Raw genomic sequence first — 19,590 nt, 5'->3', positions numbered from 1 at the left:
GTGGAAATTGGGAGATTGGGGGTGTATTCTTGGGTTGAATGTACTTAATTTGAGGGATTTGATTGTGCTTTGATCTGTTTGTTTTGTGCAGATGAAAGAAAATCTTGAGATTAGATGAAGATCACGAGTTGGTATCTTGTTGTTGGATATCTATTGGTATTGAAAGGGGTTGAGAATGAACTTAATGGATTGTGTAGGATGGGCAGGATGGGGCGTGAAGTTGAACCTAAATGGGTATGATGAAAGTCACCCTTAGCGAGTTCATCGCGAATAACAAACATCAACCCTCTCGCGGAAATCACCCAACTAAGATTCGCCATCACCACATCAACTCTTTGAACGTGTAAGTAAACCCTTCATCGCCAGTCTTCATCGCGCCATTAACATCTGCATCTTCTTCAATACAGAGCAAGCAGCCCCTACCCCTCAAAATATTTTTTTTTTAAAATTTAAATTTTACACATCATTTAACCTCATACAGTCACATAAAATAGACACGTTGTACTGTTCAGTCCACACTGTCAGCTGGACCGTTAAATAATTAACACTGTGACCAAAAAGGATTTAATTAAACATTTTTTTTCACAAGTTGGTATCCTTTTTTAACTTTTTAAAAAAGTAGGACACACTTGAACATTTTCCTCCTTTTGAGGGACCAAAAGAAATATTAAGCCTTTTTTATACGAAGACTTTAACTACTTAGACCATGACATCAACATCAAATACTTCACTTATTCAATAATAATAAAATGAGATTAACAATTTCATAAAATAAAACAAACAAAATATTTAAAGAAAAAACAAAAATACTAAAAAAGTAAGTAAAATGAATTAAGAAAAATAAAAACAACAATGGATTTCCAAATCTAGGAGAATATTTAACTAAATTTCCAAATCTGGTGAGTTCCTTAATTAAATTTCAAAATACGATGAGTTCCTTATATAAGTTTCAAAATCCAATGAGTTCCTAAAAAAGATTTTGAAATTCGGTGGCTTCATAAACTAGATCTCAAAATTCATTGTGTTTCTTTGTTGGATTTCGAAATTCGATAAGTCCTTAAAGCAAATTTTCAAATCTTGAGAGTTTCTAAATAGAATTTGAAAATCTAGTAAGTTCCTAAATTCAATTAGTTATTTAACTGTATTTCAAAATATAATGTTTTATTAAACTGGAAATCAAAATTTAATAATTTCTTCAACTAGATTTCAAAATTAATGAAACTTTTGACCATATATTTTTTGAACTCCATTGAATACTTTTACTAACTGAATTTTAAAATAGAGTACATGCAATGTATAATAGAAACAAATGCCACATTCAAGAAATAAATATATAAGTGAAGGAAAACTATGTGTTTCAAACGAAGAACCAAAATGAAGAAAAATTGAAAAAATGTTGATAACAATGAATGAAGAATAGCACAAAAATGGTATTGAAAGAATAAGAGAGTTGAAGTTGAAAAAGAGAGAAAATCTCATTAAAATAGCTCCAAGGGTGCAAAGAACAATTAATATAGCAACTTCTGCAATAATTACGTTTGCTAAACAGTAATTATTGTTTATCTAATTAATTGACTAACTATATATATATCTATATATATATATATATATATAGGGGTTTGCTAACTTGCGTACGCCTGTTTTTCAGTTGGTACATTTTAGCAATGTGTACCGGGTTTCAGTAGACAAAAATACCCTTATATCATGAATTCTAAGTTTTAAAGTTAAGGGTATTTTAATAATTTTCATTCTCAAAATTAAAAAAATAAAAAAAGAAACCCCAAATCCCTTATCCACCTCTCTCATTTCTCTCAACCTTTCTCTTTCATCTCCTTTACCCCAACATTTTCTCTGTCATCCCTACTCTAGTCCTAAATGAAAAAAATTAAAAACATTTGTCTTATTTTAATAATTTTCATTCTCAAAATTAAAAAAAAAAAAAATCTCAAACCCTTACTCACCTCCTTCATTCCTCTCAACCCTTTCTCCTTCCTCTCTCTCACTCAACACATTTCCTCTGTCATCTCTCCACTAGCTTTAACTAAAAAAGCATTCATTATAAAATAAAATGGTTAGAGAAAATAAATACTTACATGAATAAAAAAATTAAAGCACCTAATTTTTTCTTTATATAATTATAAATAAAATTTCAAGATTTAGAATTTTTATTGTTTGATTTTATAATTGAGAATTTTATTGTATTTTAATTTGTTTTTTTCTTTAGTGAAGGAAAACAAGTTAATGAATTTCTACCAAAAAAAATTAAATGGCCACAAATCAATGTTACGTAGTAGTCTCGGAATGTAAAGGAATGTAAAGGAAGGATGCTCATAAGTCTTGGTGCAAGTTGTGCCCGTCGGCTTTAATATATATAGTGAAGATAATGAAATTAAAGAGATTTTCAATGAACTTCTTTTCGAAAGGTGAATATGACTCAACTCTTTACAAAAGTAAATCGTTTAATAATGAATGTTTTTTTTAGTTGGGGCTAGTGCAGAGATGACAGAGAAAATGTTTGAGTGAGAGAGATGAAGGAGAAAGGGTTGAGAGGAATGAAGGAGGTGAGTAAGGGTTTGAGGTTTTCTATTTTTAGTTTTGAGAATGAAAATTATTAAAATAAGACAAGTGTTTCTGATTTTTTTCAATTGGAGCGGGATGACAGAGAAAATGTTGGTGGAGTGAAAGAGATGGAAGATAGATGGTTGAGAGGAATGAGAGAGATGGGTAAGGGTTTGGGGGTTTCTTTTTTTATTTTTTTAATTTTGAGAATGAAAATTATTAAAATACCCTTAACCTTAAAACTTAGAATTCATGATATATAGGAGTATTTTTGTCTACTGAAACCCGGTACACATTGCTAAAATGTACCAACTGAAAAACAGGCGTACGCAAGTTAGCAAACCCCATATATATATATATATATATATATATATCACAATAAAATTTTGAGGTACTGAGAAAAAAAAAGTATTGAAGATTCAGAAAGAAAACCTCAAACTGTAAAGAAAATCGAAGCCCATAGCAGGTGTTGATTTTCCATGGGTCTTAAATTCGGGATAGTTTCTTCTTTCTGCACTTCCATGACTTTCTTTCTGTACCCCTACAATTTCTTTTCAGATTTTATTCTTTTTATATTACATAATCCAAAAGTCATTGAAATTATGTAATCTGAAATTTAATTTTTAAGAAATTGAATTGTATATAAAATTTATTTTCAATTTTCAAATTATATAATTTATATTTATTTTAGAAAACTTTGTAAAAAACCTTTAGAATACCCAAAAGTTAAAATAATTTTTAAAATATAATAAGGACAAAATGGAAAAAGAATTATAGAAACTGCCTCCTCTATTCAGAACCTCCAATAATTTTTTTTTCATTGATGACACATTGTATTTGTCAAAAAAAAAATGGATTATCGAATGAGTTTGAGTTTTAAACTTAGGTAATTTTTGTTTCATTTTTAATTTTAAAACCCTCTCCACATTTTATCTTCTCTTTTCTTTAATCTAGCCGCTCTCTATTTCCTTTTTTTCCCCTCTTTTTAGTTGTTTTTTCTTTGTGAAATTTCATCACCACAATATTGACAGGACCAAAAACATTACAAGATTTTTTATACTACGAACATTTTTTAAGATGAAGAAAAAATTAAAATACTATTATAATTTTCATTATATTTGCGTAATTATAAATATTTGTTTGACTTGTACATTGATTTGAAAAAGAAAATCATTGAGACCTTTTGAAAACTGTTGAGACCTTCAACGGATTTCAAAAGCTCTCATAATACAAAAGGTATTAGAGTGTATGTGGTCTTATCAACATTGTGATGGTACAAAATCATGAAGAGAAGAAAAAGAGAAAAACAACTAATAGAAAGAAAGAAGAAGAAAAAAAAAACAACTAAGTTAGCACAAGAAAGAAAAAAAGTGAAAGGGTTTTAAGATTAAAAGTGAAAAAAAAAAACAAATTTTAAACTTCATTTTTTATAACCTCTGCTTATTCCAAACTTTATATTTTTATAACCTCAAATTCTAACTTTGTTTTTTATAACCTCAAATGATATTAAGAATTCTATTTTTAAAACCGAATTCAAAGAGATTTTTTTTTGCACCTCACACTAACTTCAACCTACACCTCCCTTATTATTTTCTATTTTCGTCTGTACCCTTGTCAGAGATCCTGTAAGAGAATATTTTGTTTTTTTTAAAAGTTGACCCAATCAAGAATAAAAATATTGAAGCAACCCCATATCAAACCCCACACCCCATTTTCCTCCCTTTCTCTCTTTGCCGCAGTCGTGCAGTTCATTTCCTCCCGTCCTCCTTCTCTCTAGTAGTGAGCTCTAGTAGGGTGTTCATCTTCTCAAACATTTGACATAACCTCTGGCGTCTAAATTGGTAAAACGCTTACTCTTGTTAATTGTTAAGAGAAAATGTTCGATCTTGTTCAATTAAAATATTTTATTGTTTCGATAAAACCATGTTTGTTCGGTTAAGAATGGTGTTTGCGTTAAAAAAAATGCTTGGTGTTATAAAAATGAGTCGTCTATTCCGATGGGTAGGTTTCTGCATGGTGGAGGTGAGGGGACGAAGTCGAAGTAATAACCATGTAAACTGGTCACATTTGAAAGAAGTGCAATGATGTCACAATGACGAAAGTCGCACTTGTAAATGCGAATGATCTTCGTTTAGGCTTTAGGTTTTGTTAGTATATAATTTGTTTTATTATGTTACGTATTGTTAGTATATAGCTTTACTTATGTTTGTATTTAAATTTATTGTTGCTAATATTTTGTATATTTTGTTAGTACTTTATTTTTATATATTTTGTAAATTTATTTTATGTTTTCTTGTTAAATATTATTTAATATGTTTTCGATAGTATGTTTTGAATTTTTTTATTTGTTTGTTAATTTCTTCTTTGAATTAGTTGATTTTTTTTATAATTTTAATTTTGTTATATATTATTTATTTTGTTTATCTTTTGTTTAATTTTATTTTAATTGTTTTTGAATTTGATTTTAACATGTCATACGCATTTTCTTATTCTATTTTATTTTATTTCCTTTTTACTTTTCCTTTCATAATTTTCATTTTTAATTTTCATACTCATGCCACAATATCATATACAAATATCCACCACATAGTAGGAATGTATTCATCAGCAATCATATGCAAACATAGCAGCGTAGCAACATCGTAACAAAAGGATGTTCAAGGGTAGGCAAACAACTCAGTGCAACATGGAGTACAAGGCATTGCTTATCTTGGATATCCGTTTGCTATTGTCAACCTTGTGTGCAATACTTTCTCTTCTTTGTGTGCCTGGCTTTTTTTTGTTCTTCTCTTCCTTTGGCTGACTTTCCTTTTGTTCTTATAGGTGAGATATGACTATGGTAACAGGGTTGAATGATCTTTGGTGAGTATAATGAAGAGAGTGTAGTTGTGAGAGATGATTATCGGATGTTCTTTTTTGTTTTTGTATAAAAATGGCTTTTTTTTTGTTTTAATAGTTGGAAGATGGATTTTTGTTCTACGGATCAGTGGAGTGAACGGTTTCTGTTAAGTATATCTTTTTTTGAAGACGAAGGAGAGAGTGTTTTTTTTTAATCAATTGCTTCAGGCCCTCATGAGATATTGGAGGTGAGGAAAAAATCTGTTTAGACTGCGATGGTCAGATATTGTAGGTGTCCCAATCTAGAGTTATTACTTTTTCTCTTTTTTGAATGAATTTTCAAATTTTTGAATGGTCAGATATATGTTTATTCTCATAGTATTTTTTGCCTTTTTTTTTTTACAGGGATTAGATTTGAAATAAAGAAATGATCGACATGATCATATCCCTAACCATTAAACCAAGACTAATACTAGTTTTGATTACAGAGTCCAGCTCAAAAGTCTAAAGTGCTACATCTTTCTCCATCCATCTTCTATCCTTCCATAATTCCATTAACGTCAATCATTACTCAATAAGTGTTCCAACCTCTAACCTCAACTTTTTCGTAAAATAATCAGATTTCTAAAAATACCTTTTTAAATAACATGTTTTAGCTTTTACACAACGTATTTAAAAAGTATCGATTATTATTTTTTATAAAATGATCTCTTTTTTATTTCTTTTGCTTAAATTTAAGAGTATGTTTTTTTAGTAATTTTTTAATTAGGAAAAGGAAAGAAAACCATTTGTTTCATATGAAATATTTTCTTTTTATCTTACCTCCTTCAACTTTTTATCATTAAAACACAAGTATTTATTTTATCTCGTTATTTTTTATTTGGTTAAATATATGTTTTAGTCCTCCTGTTTGTTTCCCATTCTCAATTAGATTCTCATGTTTTTAATAATTGTAAATTTGAGGCAATTAAGCCCTCTCAATTGGCCTACGACGTTAGTAGCCAATTAACGGAAAGAACTCAATTGCCTCAAATTTACAAATATTAGAATGCAATTGGGATAAAAAAACATGAGGACCTAATTGAAAATGGAAAAATGAGGACTAAAACATATATTTAACCTTTTTATTTTCTTGTTTACTGTCTTTCTGTCATTATTTACCTAAAGGTTTAATTCACGTCATTTTTTATTCTTTTTTGCAAATAACTTAGGTTTCTTTTATGCTTTTAATTAGTTTTTGAATTATTTCCATTGAGTGAAAAATGAAAGAGTATAATATTTTACATTTATAATTTTAAAAAACTAAATAATTAATTGTGTTTAATAGAACAGAATATTTCTCAATGTTAATTTTATAATTTTTATCATTTTTAGACATTGAAAAAAAATATTTGAAAATGAATTTGCTCATCTCAATTTACCTCAATTTACAGTGAAATTATTCATTAGCTTTGGTAGAGAAAATGACCGTTGAATCAGCCAATCCCCATACAGTTCCTTTTGACCTTTTTATCCGCTAGAGACGGATCTATGCGCATAAATGATAGCTTCAGAAGTCACATGCTTTCAATAATATTTTTTTTTAATAATGGTATCCATTTATTTTAATTATTGATTTAATTGCTTCTTTTTTCCCAATTTAATTTAAGTGTGTCAAATTCCTTTCTCCTTTTAGAAAAGTTACAATTTCATCCACACGTAATTTAAAAGTGTAAATTACATCCAAATATAGAAAAAAACGTGTGTCAATCAAGTCATCTTCGTTAAATACAAACTAACGATGTTAACTCATCGATGATTTGGTAGTAAAGAAATTAAACGTGGCAAAAGAGTGGAAAATTGGTAATGACGTTTTGGGACTCTTTAGCTTCTTCACACAGTCTTCCAACATAGCTAAGGCGCCCAAATCCTCCTTCCCTCCCAACAACATCAAATATGGTAGTTGCGGCAACGCATACGTTAGCTCTCCGAAGAATCGCAACGGATCCACTATGGCCAGCGACGACACTTCGTAGGATGAAGCGCGACCGGATGCTGAGGTTCTCTTGCGGTTGTTGTGGTTGGTCGAGGAAGGTGGTGGAGAGGCGACCATGGCGGCAGCGGAGGGGGATACGGAGGAGATTCGTTTGGCGGCGGAATTGAAATTGGGGCACGTTCCACGCTTTAGATGCTCGGAGGCCGTGCGAGAAGGATTCGAAGCAGAGAAAACGGCGCCGCACAGAGTGTTGGAAGTCCCACATCGACTAGAGATAAGGCCAATTTATAATATATAAGTGATGTGCAAACCTCACCCTACAAGTTGGTTTTGTGGGGTTGAGTTAGGCGTAAAAACCCACTTTCTAATATGGTATCAGAGCCATGGTAAGAGCCTATCCTAGCGAGTTCTAAGTGGGCATTTCTCTATTCCACCCATTGTCGGGCCACTATCGGACCACCCAATTTCTACCATCACACGAGGGTGTGTTGGAAGTCTCACATCGACTAGAGATAAGGCCAATTTATAATATATAAGTGAGGTGCAAACCTCATCCTACGGTGTTGTGCAACAACATGGGTTCCAGGTGCGCCCAATACCATGCCCCTTTGCCCTTCATAGCTTTGGTTCGAACCGTCATCAACCCTTCGTAGCGCTTGTGCATAGATTTTGCAGTGAGTTCATCGGATGAAGTTGAGTCCGCAGCGGATGTGGTACTCGCCATCGCAGGTGGGAAGTTGAAGAGTAATATTTTCAATTGCAATTTGACACGTCATTACCAATTTGGCACTCTTTTGCCACATTTTATTTCTCTACTGCCAAATCATCAATGAGTTAACATTGTTAGTTTGTATTAACGGAGATGACTTGATTGACACAAATTTTTTTCTATGTTTGAATGCAATTAACACTTTTAAACCACGTGTGGATGAAATTGTAACTTTTCTAGAAAAGGAAACGAATATGACACACTTCAACCAAAAGAAACAATTAAACCTTAATTATTTTATTATAGCTTATTTTCTTTAATTTCATCATATTATCAAAAAAACGATCAAATCAATCTATTCAATCTAATTTACGATTCTAGTTTATTTGGTTCTTTATTATTTTTAAGTTTTTAGTTTCTTAAACTTCCTGTTTTAATCCATCTCCATCTTCAACATTTTCATTCATACTACAGAGACCAAATTTTGAAAAAGTTTTAAATTTATTCAAAGTTTTCTAAACATTGAAAAGAAATATATGAATCTTTTATCGTAATTTGCGTTAAAACACAATTCAATATACCATAGGTAATTATCAATTTGGTTCACAATATAAACAATTTACACCAAAAAAATTATGTTAATCGTGGAATCTTAAATTAAAAACACTCTCGTTTAAATTGTAAAATAAATTATTTATTAGTTATATTGTTGCAAAAGTTTACATCTAATTTATTGAGTTAACTAACAACACGCAGAACAAACATTTAATCAAATTCACGAGAAACAATTTTATTAACTAAAAATATTTAATATTGTTTAAACAATAAAAAAACTTAGACATATTTAAATTTTAAACCCACCATACAAATACTAAGTTGAGACTGCGCCATTAAATTAACTCCTACTTCTAATCAATATTCAATACCATTTTTTAAAGAACATTTAAACATTTAACAAAATCCTAAATATAGTACAAGCATGTAAAATGCAATTCAATTAGTACTGTTTTGTGAAAAATATTTTATATTCTATATAAAACTCAAGCAATTAATTTAGTGTATATTAATTTAAATCAACATATGTTGGCAACAAGAATTAGGACTATTACTCGATTCAAATTAATGATGTGAAAAGTGTTCCAATCTAATAATATTTCCAACAAATTTACTTAAATAAAAAAAAAGTATACTAAACAGGTAATTACTCTTAAGTTGCAATTCATTAAAAGATTAAAAGAATAATATTGTTCTTGTAATTATTAACTAAAACATCTACACAATGCAATGTATAAATATATACATGGATTATTATATTTTAAGAATTAAAATTAAAATTTAAATTAAATATATAAAATTGACTTGTAAAATAAATTTTATATTTATTTTGATTGTTATTTTATTTTATTTGTAGTTGAGGTAAGATATTAAAATAAGACACATACATCTTAAATGAGACGATATTACACATATATCTTAAATAAGACGATATTAATAATGATCAATGGAATAATAGATAACATAATATATTTAATAAACAACCAATCTTACCAATCTTAATATTATGTTAAATTTTAATAATTCTAATAATATCTTAAAAGTAGATTTTATCAAATAAAATTTACATTCATTAAATTTATCTTAGGTTTAATAAGTTCGGAGGTCCTTATATTTGGATGTTTGTCTCAATTGGGTCCTCCAATTTTTTAAGTGATCAATTAGGTCCTTAATTTTGTCAATTTGAATCAATAAAAGTCTTTCTGTTAAATGCAGTTAACGCCGTGAAGTTTTTGAACATGTGGCACGCTGACGCTTCCAGGTGACATCGTTTCAAGTGCATAGGTGAATTATAAAAGGGTGAAATCCCTTTTAATTTAGGGATTTCACCTTCAAATACACCCTTTTATAATTCACCTATGCACTTGAAACGGTGCCACTTGGAAGCGTCAGCGTGCCACATGTTCAAAAACTTCACGTTAACTGCATTTAACTTTTATTGATTCAAATTGACAAAATTAGGATCCTAATTGATCACTTTCAAGATTGGAGGACTCAATTGAAACAAACCCCCAAATATAGGGACCTCCGAACCTATTAAACGTTTATCTTATTTATAACCTATACTATTTTTTTCAACAAAAGAAAAGAAAAAGTAATAAGGGATATTTTATCTAAGGGAGGCTAGGTGGTTTTATTTTTTATTTTTTAACCTACATAGATAAATTGTTTGCGTAAAGATAACGACGATTGGTAAATTGTTTCCATAAAGATGACGAGGATTAGAAAAGATGAAAGCAAAAGCACTATCGGAAAGTTCCAAGAAACCAAAAAGTTAGACCTTTGTAGCAGCAAAAGTTGTCCCACAATCACCATGGATAAGAACTGTACACCATAAACAACATACTCCACTTAAGTTGCCATGTTCGAGAGACAAAAAAAATTAATAAAAAAAAATAATCATACCGGACAATATGTTTTTGACAATATTTTAACATTATGTGTCATTTTATGATTAGTTCATATTAATATTTATAATTATTATTGATTACGAAGTAATTTTGAATCAATCACCTAATGATACATAAATTATGCTAAAATATTATAAAAAAATGTTACATTCTTTAACAAAATAGAAAAATCAAACGTGGAGTTAATAATAATATACTAAGTGCATGAACACCCAATAATTATGCAAGTAGTTGTCCATTATAATTGAATTGTGGTTTGAGTATACATTTTTTAATCAAAGGACCAATTTACAGAACAGAATGCACCATCTGCTTTTATTAATAAATTAGACAACTTCTATTTCTATCGCATCACCAAGTGGGATTTTCGTCAATTAAGAATATTTCTTAACTAATAATAAATAAATAAAAGGCAATTTGTTAAATTAAAGTACAAGAGTAAGAGTAATGCATGCTCATAATTCCAACATATCCAATAAACAACATAGTTGCAATTACTTTAATATTTCTTCATTATATGTTTTAAAATATATGCAACTGTAGTACACATTTTAAATTTCCATTACGAACACAACTTAAGTGATATTATACTTTTTCATAAGAGATAATATATATTACTTTATCGCTAACGGATTTTATTAACATCTTTGATTTTATACAGCAGCTGCTAATAAAACTAAAACTATAATTTTATCAAACAAAACAAATATTTACTATCCTTATTTAAAATAAGAACTTTTAATCAATATTATTTGCCCAAGATATAAAAATATTTATTGATTCAGATTGTCTAATATATCTCATCCAGCACGGTTAAATTAGATTGAATTTTATTTATAATTGAATCAAATCTTATTCAAGTGAAAGTAATTATTTTTTATACATTACCTTACGAAATTTATTAAATAATATTGACTAAAATGTTCACACATATATACCTAAAACAATTCACAAATCATCATAGCTTTGAGAAGATCGACTATGTAAGTAAACTCTCTTATACATTACAATATTATTATCATTTATATTATAATAATATAGTGATAATACTTTTAATTAATTTTAAGTATAATGCGTCATATATGGAAATTATAGTATATGGTTTCCATGTGCAATGATATGCAACTCGCAATCGTGAACACTTTGAAAGCATGACTAATCATGGGAGGACATTTACGTCTTCTCAGTATCTTCTGTGTTTTTTCTTTTCTATATTTCACGTGAAAGAATTCTCAAAAATGTTACTTATCAAGGACGTGTGAACAAATACCCTTTCATCATTGCATATTTGAAGTTCGAATCTCACACGATCACGTGCTATTCAACTTCATAAACTTCTTATTACACCAAAGTAATTCATTTAATTATCATGATCATATGCAGTTAAAAAATTAAACTGCTGTCGACCGTTGTTTTTACTCACCGTCTCACGCCAAACGGCTATAAAGTTTAAAATCAACTTCAAAAGTTATATGATGAGAATCACCGATTGTGTTATTCACATTAATTTAATAATTCATCACATTAACAAACAGTTCAACTTTTTTGGGTGGAAATTTACCCTTCAAAATTAAGGTATCTTCCCTCTACATGGTAACCCACTTCTTTATCAACTACCTACACTCCCACACACGATGATTATAAACTTTGAAAAATGGGAAAAAGATAAACGTAAATTCTGTTATGGAGATAGAAAAAACTAAATAACAAACATAAAAATAAGTGGAGAAAAAAACTAGATAAAAAAGTCAGATTGAAGAAAACTTAAATATATACGATGATGATAATAACTCTTAAGAAAATAAATAATCAATGCTCAAGTTAATAATAAACAATAAAGATTCTTTATTGGTTGGTTTTATAATTTATACTCAATGTAAATGTATCAAACGTTAAACTTTACAACTCTTACTCGCAATCCCGAGCATTATAAAAAAAATTAATACGTGCATCTTTCCTCTTATACATTGCAATATTATTATCATTTATAATATTATATATATATATATATATATATATATATATATATATATATATATATATAAATGATTTCTTTTTAGTTCTTATTTTCTTTCCCGGAACGATTTCTATTTCTATTTTTTTTTACTTCATTTTTTTCACTTGTTTGTTGAGACCATATAAACCTTTTACTTAGGAAAAGAATAAGGATAAAGATACTTTGATATCTAATTTTTAATAAAATTTTTATATCAGACACGTGTCATAAACTAATTGGTATGTGTGTTTCAAATTTTTTAAACATTAAACACACGGACCAATTAACTTATGACACGTGTCCGATGTTAAAAATTTGTTAGAATTTGAGTATCACAATATCATTATCTAAATAATAATATTGTAGAATGTGATGAATTGGCGAGGGCTATAAAAAAATTACCTCTAACAGAGGGAATATGTGGATATACGTAAAATAAAATAATTTTGTAACAAGAACAGGGTAACTTTCAAATAAAGATAAAGTGTAAAAATTCTTGATAAGAGTAAAGATTCCGTGTCATTATTATTTACACGTGTAACATGGGTGGTACCTCTACTATTTAGAACGAAAGTTATTAAAATATTGAATTTATCATATTATATTGAATTGAAGTAAAATACATTGAAAGTAAAATAAATTTTTAATTTAATTCGTAAAAACTAAATTAATTTTGAACTGAATTTTTTATTAGCTTAAAAAGGATTGCTTATGAGATTAAAACTATTTTTTAAAATAAAATATTCATTAATAATAACAGTTAAACAGTATTAAAAACTGTCTGAGTAATTTCAATTTGTTTCAAATTTACAATTTACTTAAGTTTATTTAAATAATTATAAAATCTCATTCTATGAGAAAACTTCAAAAATATAATTCAATTTTATCTACTTCTCTAAAAACACTCGCTGTCCACTGCAAAGATGAGTTCTGTTGATCTTGCTACTTTACGAAGATAGGAAATATTCACGGATGCTGCAAGTTCTTGACGCGCCACACTTTTTTTTTTTTTTTTGTCTTTTTCTTAACTCTCAAATAACTTTTTATAATTCGACTTTAGAAGATATCTTAGAAAGTGAAAGAATTCTTTGACTTCTACTCCTAAAGAAGAAACTATTAGGCATATAAAAAATAATAACATAATAAAGTTGCTTTTAATTGAAAATAAAACACAGTAAATTAATTATATTTATAAATATGGTAGAAAAGTAATTTTACTAAAGAAGAAGAAGGAAGAACTAAAATATAAAAGGCAACAACAAAAAAGTTACTTTTCCTTAAAAGAAGAAAGTTTGAATTTAAATTTGATTTGCGCTGATAATTAAAGTCACTCTGTGTGTAATTTGATATGCAATAGCAATCAAAGTCACTTTTATTTAATGCAGTCAGGGTCATTTTGATGTAGGGAATGTTTAGTTTGAGGACAGATCTAGATGAATTTGTAATTTATATTTAAAAAATAATTATATTTACTTTGATATCTGGAATTTGAATGAGGTTTAAAACATGAAGGTAAAAAAATGGTGGGGCATGGGAAACGAAACGAAACATAAGATTAGCATCTGTTTCTGGCCAAAGCGACCAAACTGGTTAGTAGACTTTGTTTCCGGTACGAGAAGAGGGTATGAAAGTAAGCTTAACGTGCATGTCACTCCACATGTTCGTTGTGCTAAAATGTTAGCAGCCCCTGCTCACTCACTTTACCAACTTGGTCCCTCCTCACTCCCAATGCAGTTTTACGCAAAACATTTTAATTGCATTTGGACAAAACCAGAGCAGCAGACACATAACCAATCAACCCACCTCACTACTCTCTATTGTCGGTCTCTTTCTTTTTGGCTATTATTAATACCGTCACTTTCAAACCGAATCATTCTATTATTATTATTATTATTATTATTATTATTATTATTATTATTATTATTATTATTTATTATTATTATTATTATTATTATTATTGTTTCAGAATAATTTTTGTGAGACTGAGATATTGATCTGATCAACGCGTCTTTGTTTATGTTGCTCACTTTCTTTTGATCTGAAGTGTTTGCTTGCTTCTTATTGGTGTCGCTTGCTTTCCTTCGACTTATACCTTGAGTTCTCCTTCACCAGCAGGGAGATAAAAGTCTGCAAAAGACACTCTGACGCGCTCAAGTTAGACGTGAATTATGAAATTTCAACTCTAAAAAAAGTAACTTTACTATCACTAAAGAGTATTTCTAGATAGGCATAGATGAAAACGGACTTGACTTTTAACTTTGATCATGTATTTATTCGTTACCACAAACTCAATAGAATATAAACAAAATTACTTTAAACGGTTTACCTAAATATATCTGGTTGATTGTTTACAAACAGTTTTATAAATACTTTTAATCAGATATTTTTGATTATTTTATTTTCTGCTGGACTATTATTAACCCAATCACTTAAATGAGTTTAATTGTGCCTGAAAATAGTTTAACCTGATTTGACGAGCACCGAATTTAGATAGACTTATGAGTCTTGGATGTTAACCGTTCGCATCAGAGAGAGTAGTATACAATTATCATTATTCAAATTTCACTTTTTTGCTGTAAAAATAGTTTCAAAGATTCTAACACAACTGGCTCGTGAACCCGACTATTTCATGGCTCGTAAAGTTAGTGATGTACTAATATATTCCCCTCACTCCCCTTCCACTTTTGCACTCTACTCAAGCCATCATTCACAATCGATCTCCCTCTGCATTTTCTATTTCTCCTTTATCTGCAAATAGCAGCAAATGGCTCGGCTCAACCTCATCCTTGTCTGGTTATTTTTCTCCACTCTCTGTCTTTATTCTTGTCCTTCCTCTGCCCAGCTAAGTCGACACCACTACGCAAAAACATGCCCAAATGTCGAAAACATCGTTAGAGAAGCAGTTAAAAAGAAATTCCATCAAACATTCGTCACGGTCCCTGCTACTCTCCGTCTCTTCTTCCACGATTGCTTCGTGCAGGTAATCAATCGCATGCATTTCATTCCTTCATTCACCGTGTAAATAATAATAACACTATTAGGTTGTGTCTGCAATATTACTGCAGGGTTGTGATGCTTCGGTTTTGGTTGCGTCCACGGGAAACAACAAAGCAGAGAAGGATCACCCTGACAATCTTTCACTTGCCGGAGATGGGTTTGACACGGTGATTAAAGCAAAAGCAGCAGTGGATGCTGTTCCGCTGTGTAGGAACAAAGTTTCATGTGCTGATATTTTAGCCATGGCAACACGAGATGTTATTGCACTGGTTTGTTCATTGATTACCTTTTGTGACTATGATTACCGTGAGAAACATGTTGTTGATCCCATGAGTAATTACAAGGTTTATTGAATTATAATGCAAATGGTTGTTCAGGCTGGTGGGCCTTTCTACGAAGTTGAATTGGGAAGATTTGACGGGTTAAGATCTAAAGCTTCAGACGTAAACGGGAGGCTGCCTCAGCCAGAGTTCACCTTGAACCAGCTCAATTCACTGTTTGCGGCGAACGGTCTCACCCAGACAGAAATGGTAGCCCTTTCAGGTAACGCGCGTGCTCCCAAAAAGACTCTTCAAATTATTGAACTCTATATACGTGTCTTCACTCTTCAATCCCATTATTGAGTTTCAAAGAAAGGGGAAAATTTTACGGATTTAAATTTCGTGTCTTGCTAATAAGACGAGAAGAGTGAAGAAAATCATAGTTAAGAAGAGGGTGGGTTATCAAAGTTTGGATTTTTTTGATAATTGATCATGTGGGTCTACTACACAGGTGCGCACACTGTGGGATTCTCCCATTGCAACAAGTTCTCAAAGAGAGTGTATAATTTCAAGAGCAAAAGTGGAGTGGACCCTGCACTGAACGAGAAATACGCATCACAGCTAAAGTCAATGTGCCCAAGGAACGTGGATCCAAGGATTGCCATCGATATGGATCCGACCACGCCACGAGCATTCGACAATGTTTACTACAGAAATCTTCAGCAAGGGAAGGGTCTCTTCTCTTCTGACCAAGTTCTCTTCACGGATTCAAGGTCCAAGGCTACCGTCAATGCTTTTGCCAGTAGCAGCAAAATCTTCCGTGCCAACTTCGCCGCTGCCATGACCAAATTGGGTCGAGTCGGAGTAAAAAATGCACAGAATGGCAACATTCGTACAGATTGTTCAGTCATCTAATTTGCCACAAACAACACATCCTTATGTATATTAGGTTTCTTTTATGTTTAAAATAACAAGTATTGAAATAATTTAATTTATCACATTCCTCTGTTTTGTTTTGTCTTCTTTCTTCCTCTTATACTATCAGCATTTTTATTTTTCCAGAAACATTAACGTATTAGTGTGGATGAAACATCAGAATAATGTTTTTTTCGAATTCACATAGGTTGCAGCTTACCTTATGACGGAAAGTTCTAAAATTTTGTATTACCATTCATATTCTTAATCAACTGTGATAGCACTGGGAATTTCATAGATGTTTCGGCATGATCATAATCCTTTTCTTATAAAACACTTTTGCATTAGATTATTCACAAAAACAGATTAAATTAGTTTATACATAATTTAATTAGTTAAAAAAGTTCTATTATTTTTAATTTATATAAATTTTTATTTTTTAGTTTACATAATATTATTTCATTTTTTACTATTATTATTATCACGTGGTTTCTTCCCATACCGACAAATTTACTGTTCAATTTTCTCCGTGAGACTTTGTGTCGTCTTGTGAAACATACATCATCATATACATATACAGTCCATTGTACCCAAAGGCCAAACTACAGTTATAAATTTAAATCAAAATTGAAATGCAAAAGTCCAAAAATTATTGCTTGAAATAGTTAACAAAAATGCTTTAGTTGGCATATTAAAGTCATGTACCATTCAAAAGGCACATGCATGCATTTCAACTTTAGGAGAATTTTCAAGCCGAGGCAAAAAAGAGTCTGACCCACTGATTGTTACAGCTTAATGATCAAAACAAGCAAAACTTTAACATGCAGAAAAGAAAAATATTTTTTCATATACTTAAATTTTTTATATTTATTTGATATTTTTTTATTTATTTATTTTTTTTTTTTTTTAAATTACAAAATTTTATATCTTTTAAACCATTTTACTTTATATTTTATATCAAATAAATATAAAAATATGTCATGATATTATTATTGTGGACAAAGTTGAAACCCTTGTACTAGGTCTCTTATAGTTAACAACATAATGTGAGAAGTTAGGATAAGTTTCCATGTGAATTCACAGCCCTGTATTCCTAACTTCTTAAAGATGATGGGTCATAAATGGCTTCAATAAATTTATTCCACGTTACTATTTTATTAGTTTGGGACTTTATAACCTATTAAACTAGGACAATGATACTTTGACAAGTCTTTTTTAACAACTTTTTTACAACAGAATACGTGTCATTATTTTATTGGTATGTTTAAATTTATCTTTAAAAAAATATTTGAAAAAGATCAATCATAGACCGTCACGTATACGTTGTTAAAAAAAAGTTGTTAAAGAAAATTTTTCCATTAAACTATGAAACCATTAACACATGATAGATGGGGGAACTCATACCTCAAAAAGGAGATACTTTTGCAACTCATGTGCTTCTGATTGGTAAAGGTCGATTAATTCCTTACTGTTATTGTCCTAACCATTTTCGACAATAATTATAGTATTCTCATAACCTTTTTCTGTAATGATGGTATGTATGATTAAATTAGGAAAAACAATATCTTGAAATGTGAGTGAAATATTGGTCTCTATTTCACGTATGATCTAGGTATTATTCTCTGACTGATATGGGTAGACATAGATGCAGACCTCGACTTAAGATCTGTTAGAAAATGTTCCTGATATTATGATGCTGGTTTCCTATTCTTGGTCGATCTACGGAATCGTCTCAGAACCCGCATTCAGACATTCTCTCTTTATAAAGCATAATATACAAAAGAACTAAAATAATATACGTTAATTAAAAATAAAATCAATTTATAATATATAAATAATACAAATTTTATCTTATAAACCGTTTTTATATCATTGAGTTATTTAAAATCCACTTCTTAACCGTTATACATATAATCTCAAAGTTTATTTCCTTCCTTGAATCAATATTGTTGAAGTATACAGTAGAATTCGATTGGATAAATAAAGCTAATAAATAAAATTAAGTAAAATAAACATGTACATTGGATTTAAATAGTGACTTTAAATTTTATGGATATATGTAAATTTATATGTATTTATAAATTTATAAGTTTTATTTTAATATGATAGTTGTAAATTAATAATAAATTATATAAAATAACCGTTTATTATAATAATTATTTTATTAAAATTATACATAATTTTTTAATTTAAAAATTCACTATATTTATGTATTTATTTAAAACAAAAATAATTTTTGATTAAAAAATTAAATTAATATAAATTTGTAATCTGAAAAATTCAACCAAATCAATCTTCAATCCAAACCATCAGAACCTGATTAATATATATAAATTTTAAAATATTAAATTTGAATTATATTTATAAAATTCAAATTCAATTCAATCGGACCCTATTTTATTCTATTAAATGAAATAAAGTTATTTTGAATCCTAAAACAATATATCAATCAACCGTTGAGGTTACCATTTTACTTTACACACATAAAAAGTTTATGCTGATTTTGCCGAACATCATTTTAGACCTATTTATCAGACTAGTTTTAAACTTAATTATCAGACTAATTTTGCAATTATTATCCCCATACAAGAGATTGTCATGTCACGGGCTTTTTTTTTTTTTCCCTTTGGGCATGGTTGCTTCATTTGAAAGGAGAAAACAAGGGTGTTGCTCCTACACCTCTCCAAGTGGAACCTGTACTTCCCCATTAATTTAATTTATTTTAAAAATATTCTACAATTTCTCACTCTTTTCTTTTATTCCAAAAACACCCTACACTTCCCCACTATCCTTAACAATCTTTCTCTTTCTCTCTCTACATTAATGGAGCATTTACATGACTCATTAATGGAGCATTTACATGACTTAAATTTGAA

General features: G+C 29.5%; 1 protein-coding gene and 1 long non-coding RNA gene across 2 annotated transcripts; both read left to right on the top strand.

The window, feature by feature from the left end:
* Positions 1 to 4,313: 4,313 nt before the first annotated feature.
* LOC111240597 lies at positions 4,314 to 5,639 on the top strand. Its single transcript, XR_002666045.1, has 3 exons — positions 4,314 to 4,400; positions 5,383 to 5,421; positions 5,516 to 5,639. It is a non-coding gene; the product is annotated as an uncharacterized LOC111240597 (long non-coding RNA).
* Positions 5,640 to 15,188: 9,549 nt separating this feature from the next.
* On the top strand, positions 15,189 to 16,811 carry LOC106776936 (peroxidase 51). Its single transcript, XM_014664417.2, has 4 exons — positions 15,189 to 15,522; positions 15,608 to 15,808; positions 15,917 to 16,082; positions 16,311 to 16,811. The coding sequence occupies exons 1-4, from the start codon at positions 15,307 to 15,309 to the stop codon at positions 16,712 to 16,714; spliced, it is 987 nt and encodes a 328-aa protein (XP_014519903.1). The 5' UTR covers positions 15,189 to 15,306; the 3' UTR covers positions 16,715 to 16,811.
* The last annotated feature ends 2,779 nt before the right edge of the window (positions 16,812 to 19,590 follow it).

Source organism: Vigna radiata, chromosome 11, assembly GCF_000741045.1.
Source record: "Vigna radiata var. radiata cultivar VC1973A chromosome 11, Vradiata_ver6, whole genome shotgun sequence".
In the NCBI taxonomy this organism is placed as follows: Eukaryota; Viridiplantae; Streptophyta; class Magnoliopsida; order Fabales; family Fabaceae; genus Vigna; species Vigna radiata.
Note: the sequence above shows the minus strand (reverse complement) of the source record. Positions and strands in the feature narration are given on the sequence as shown.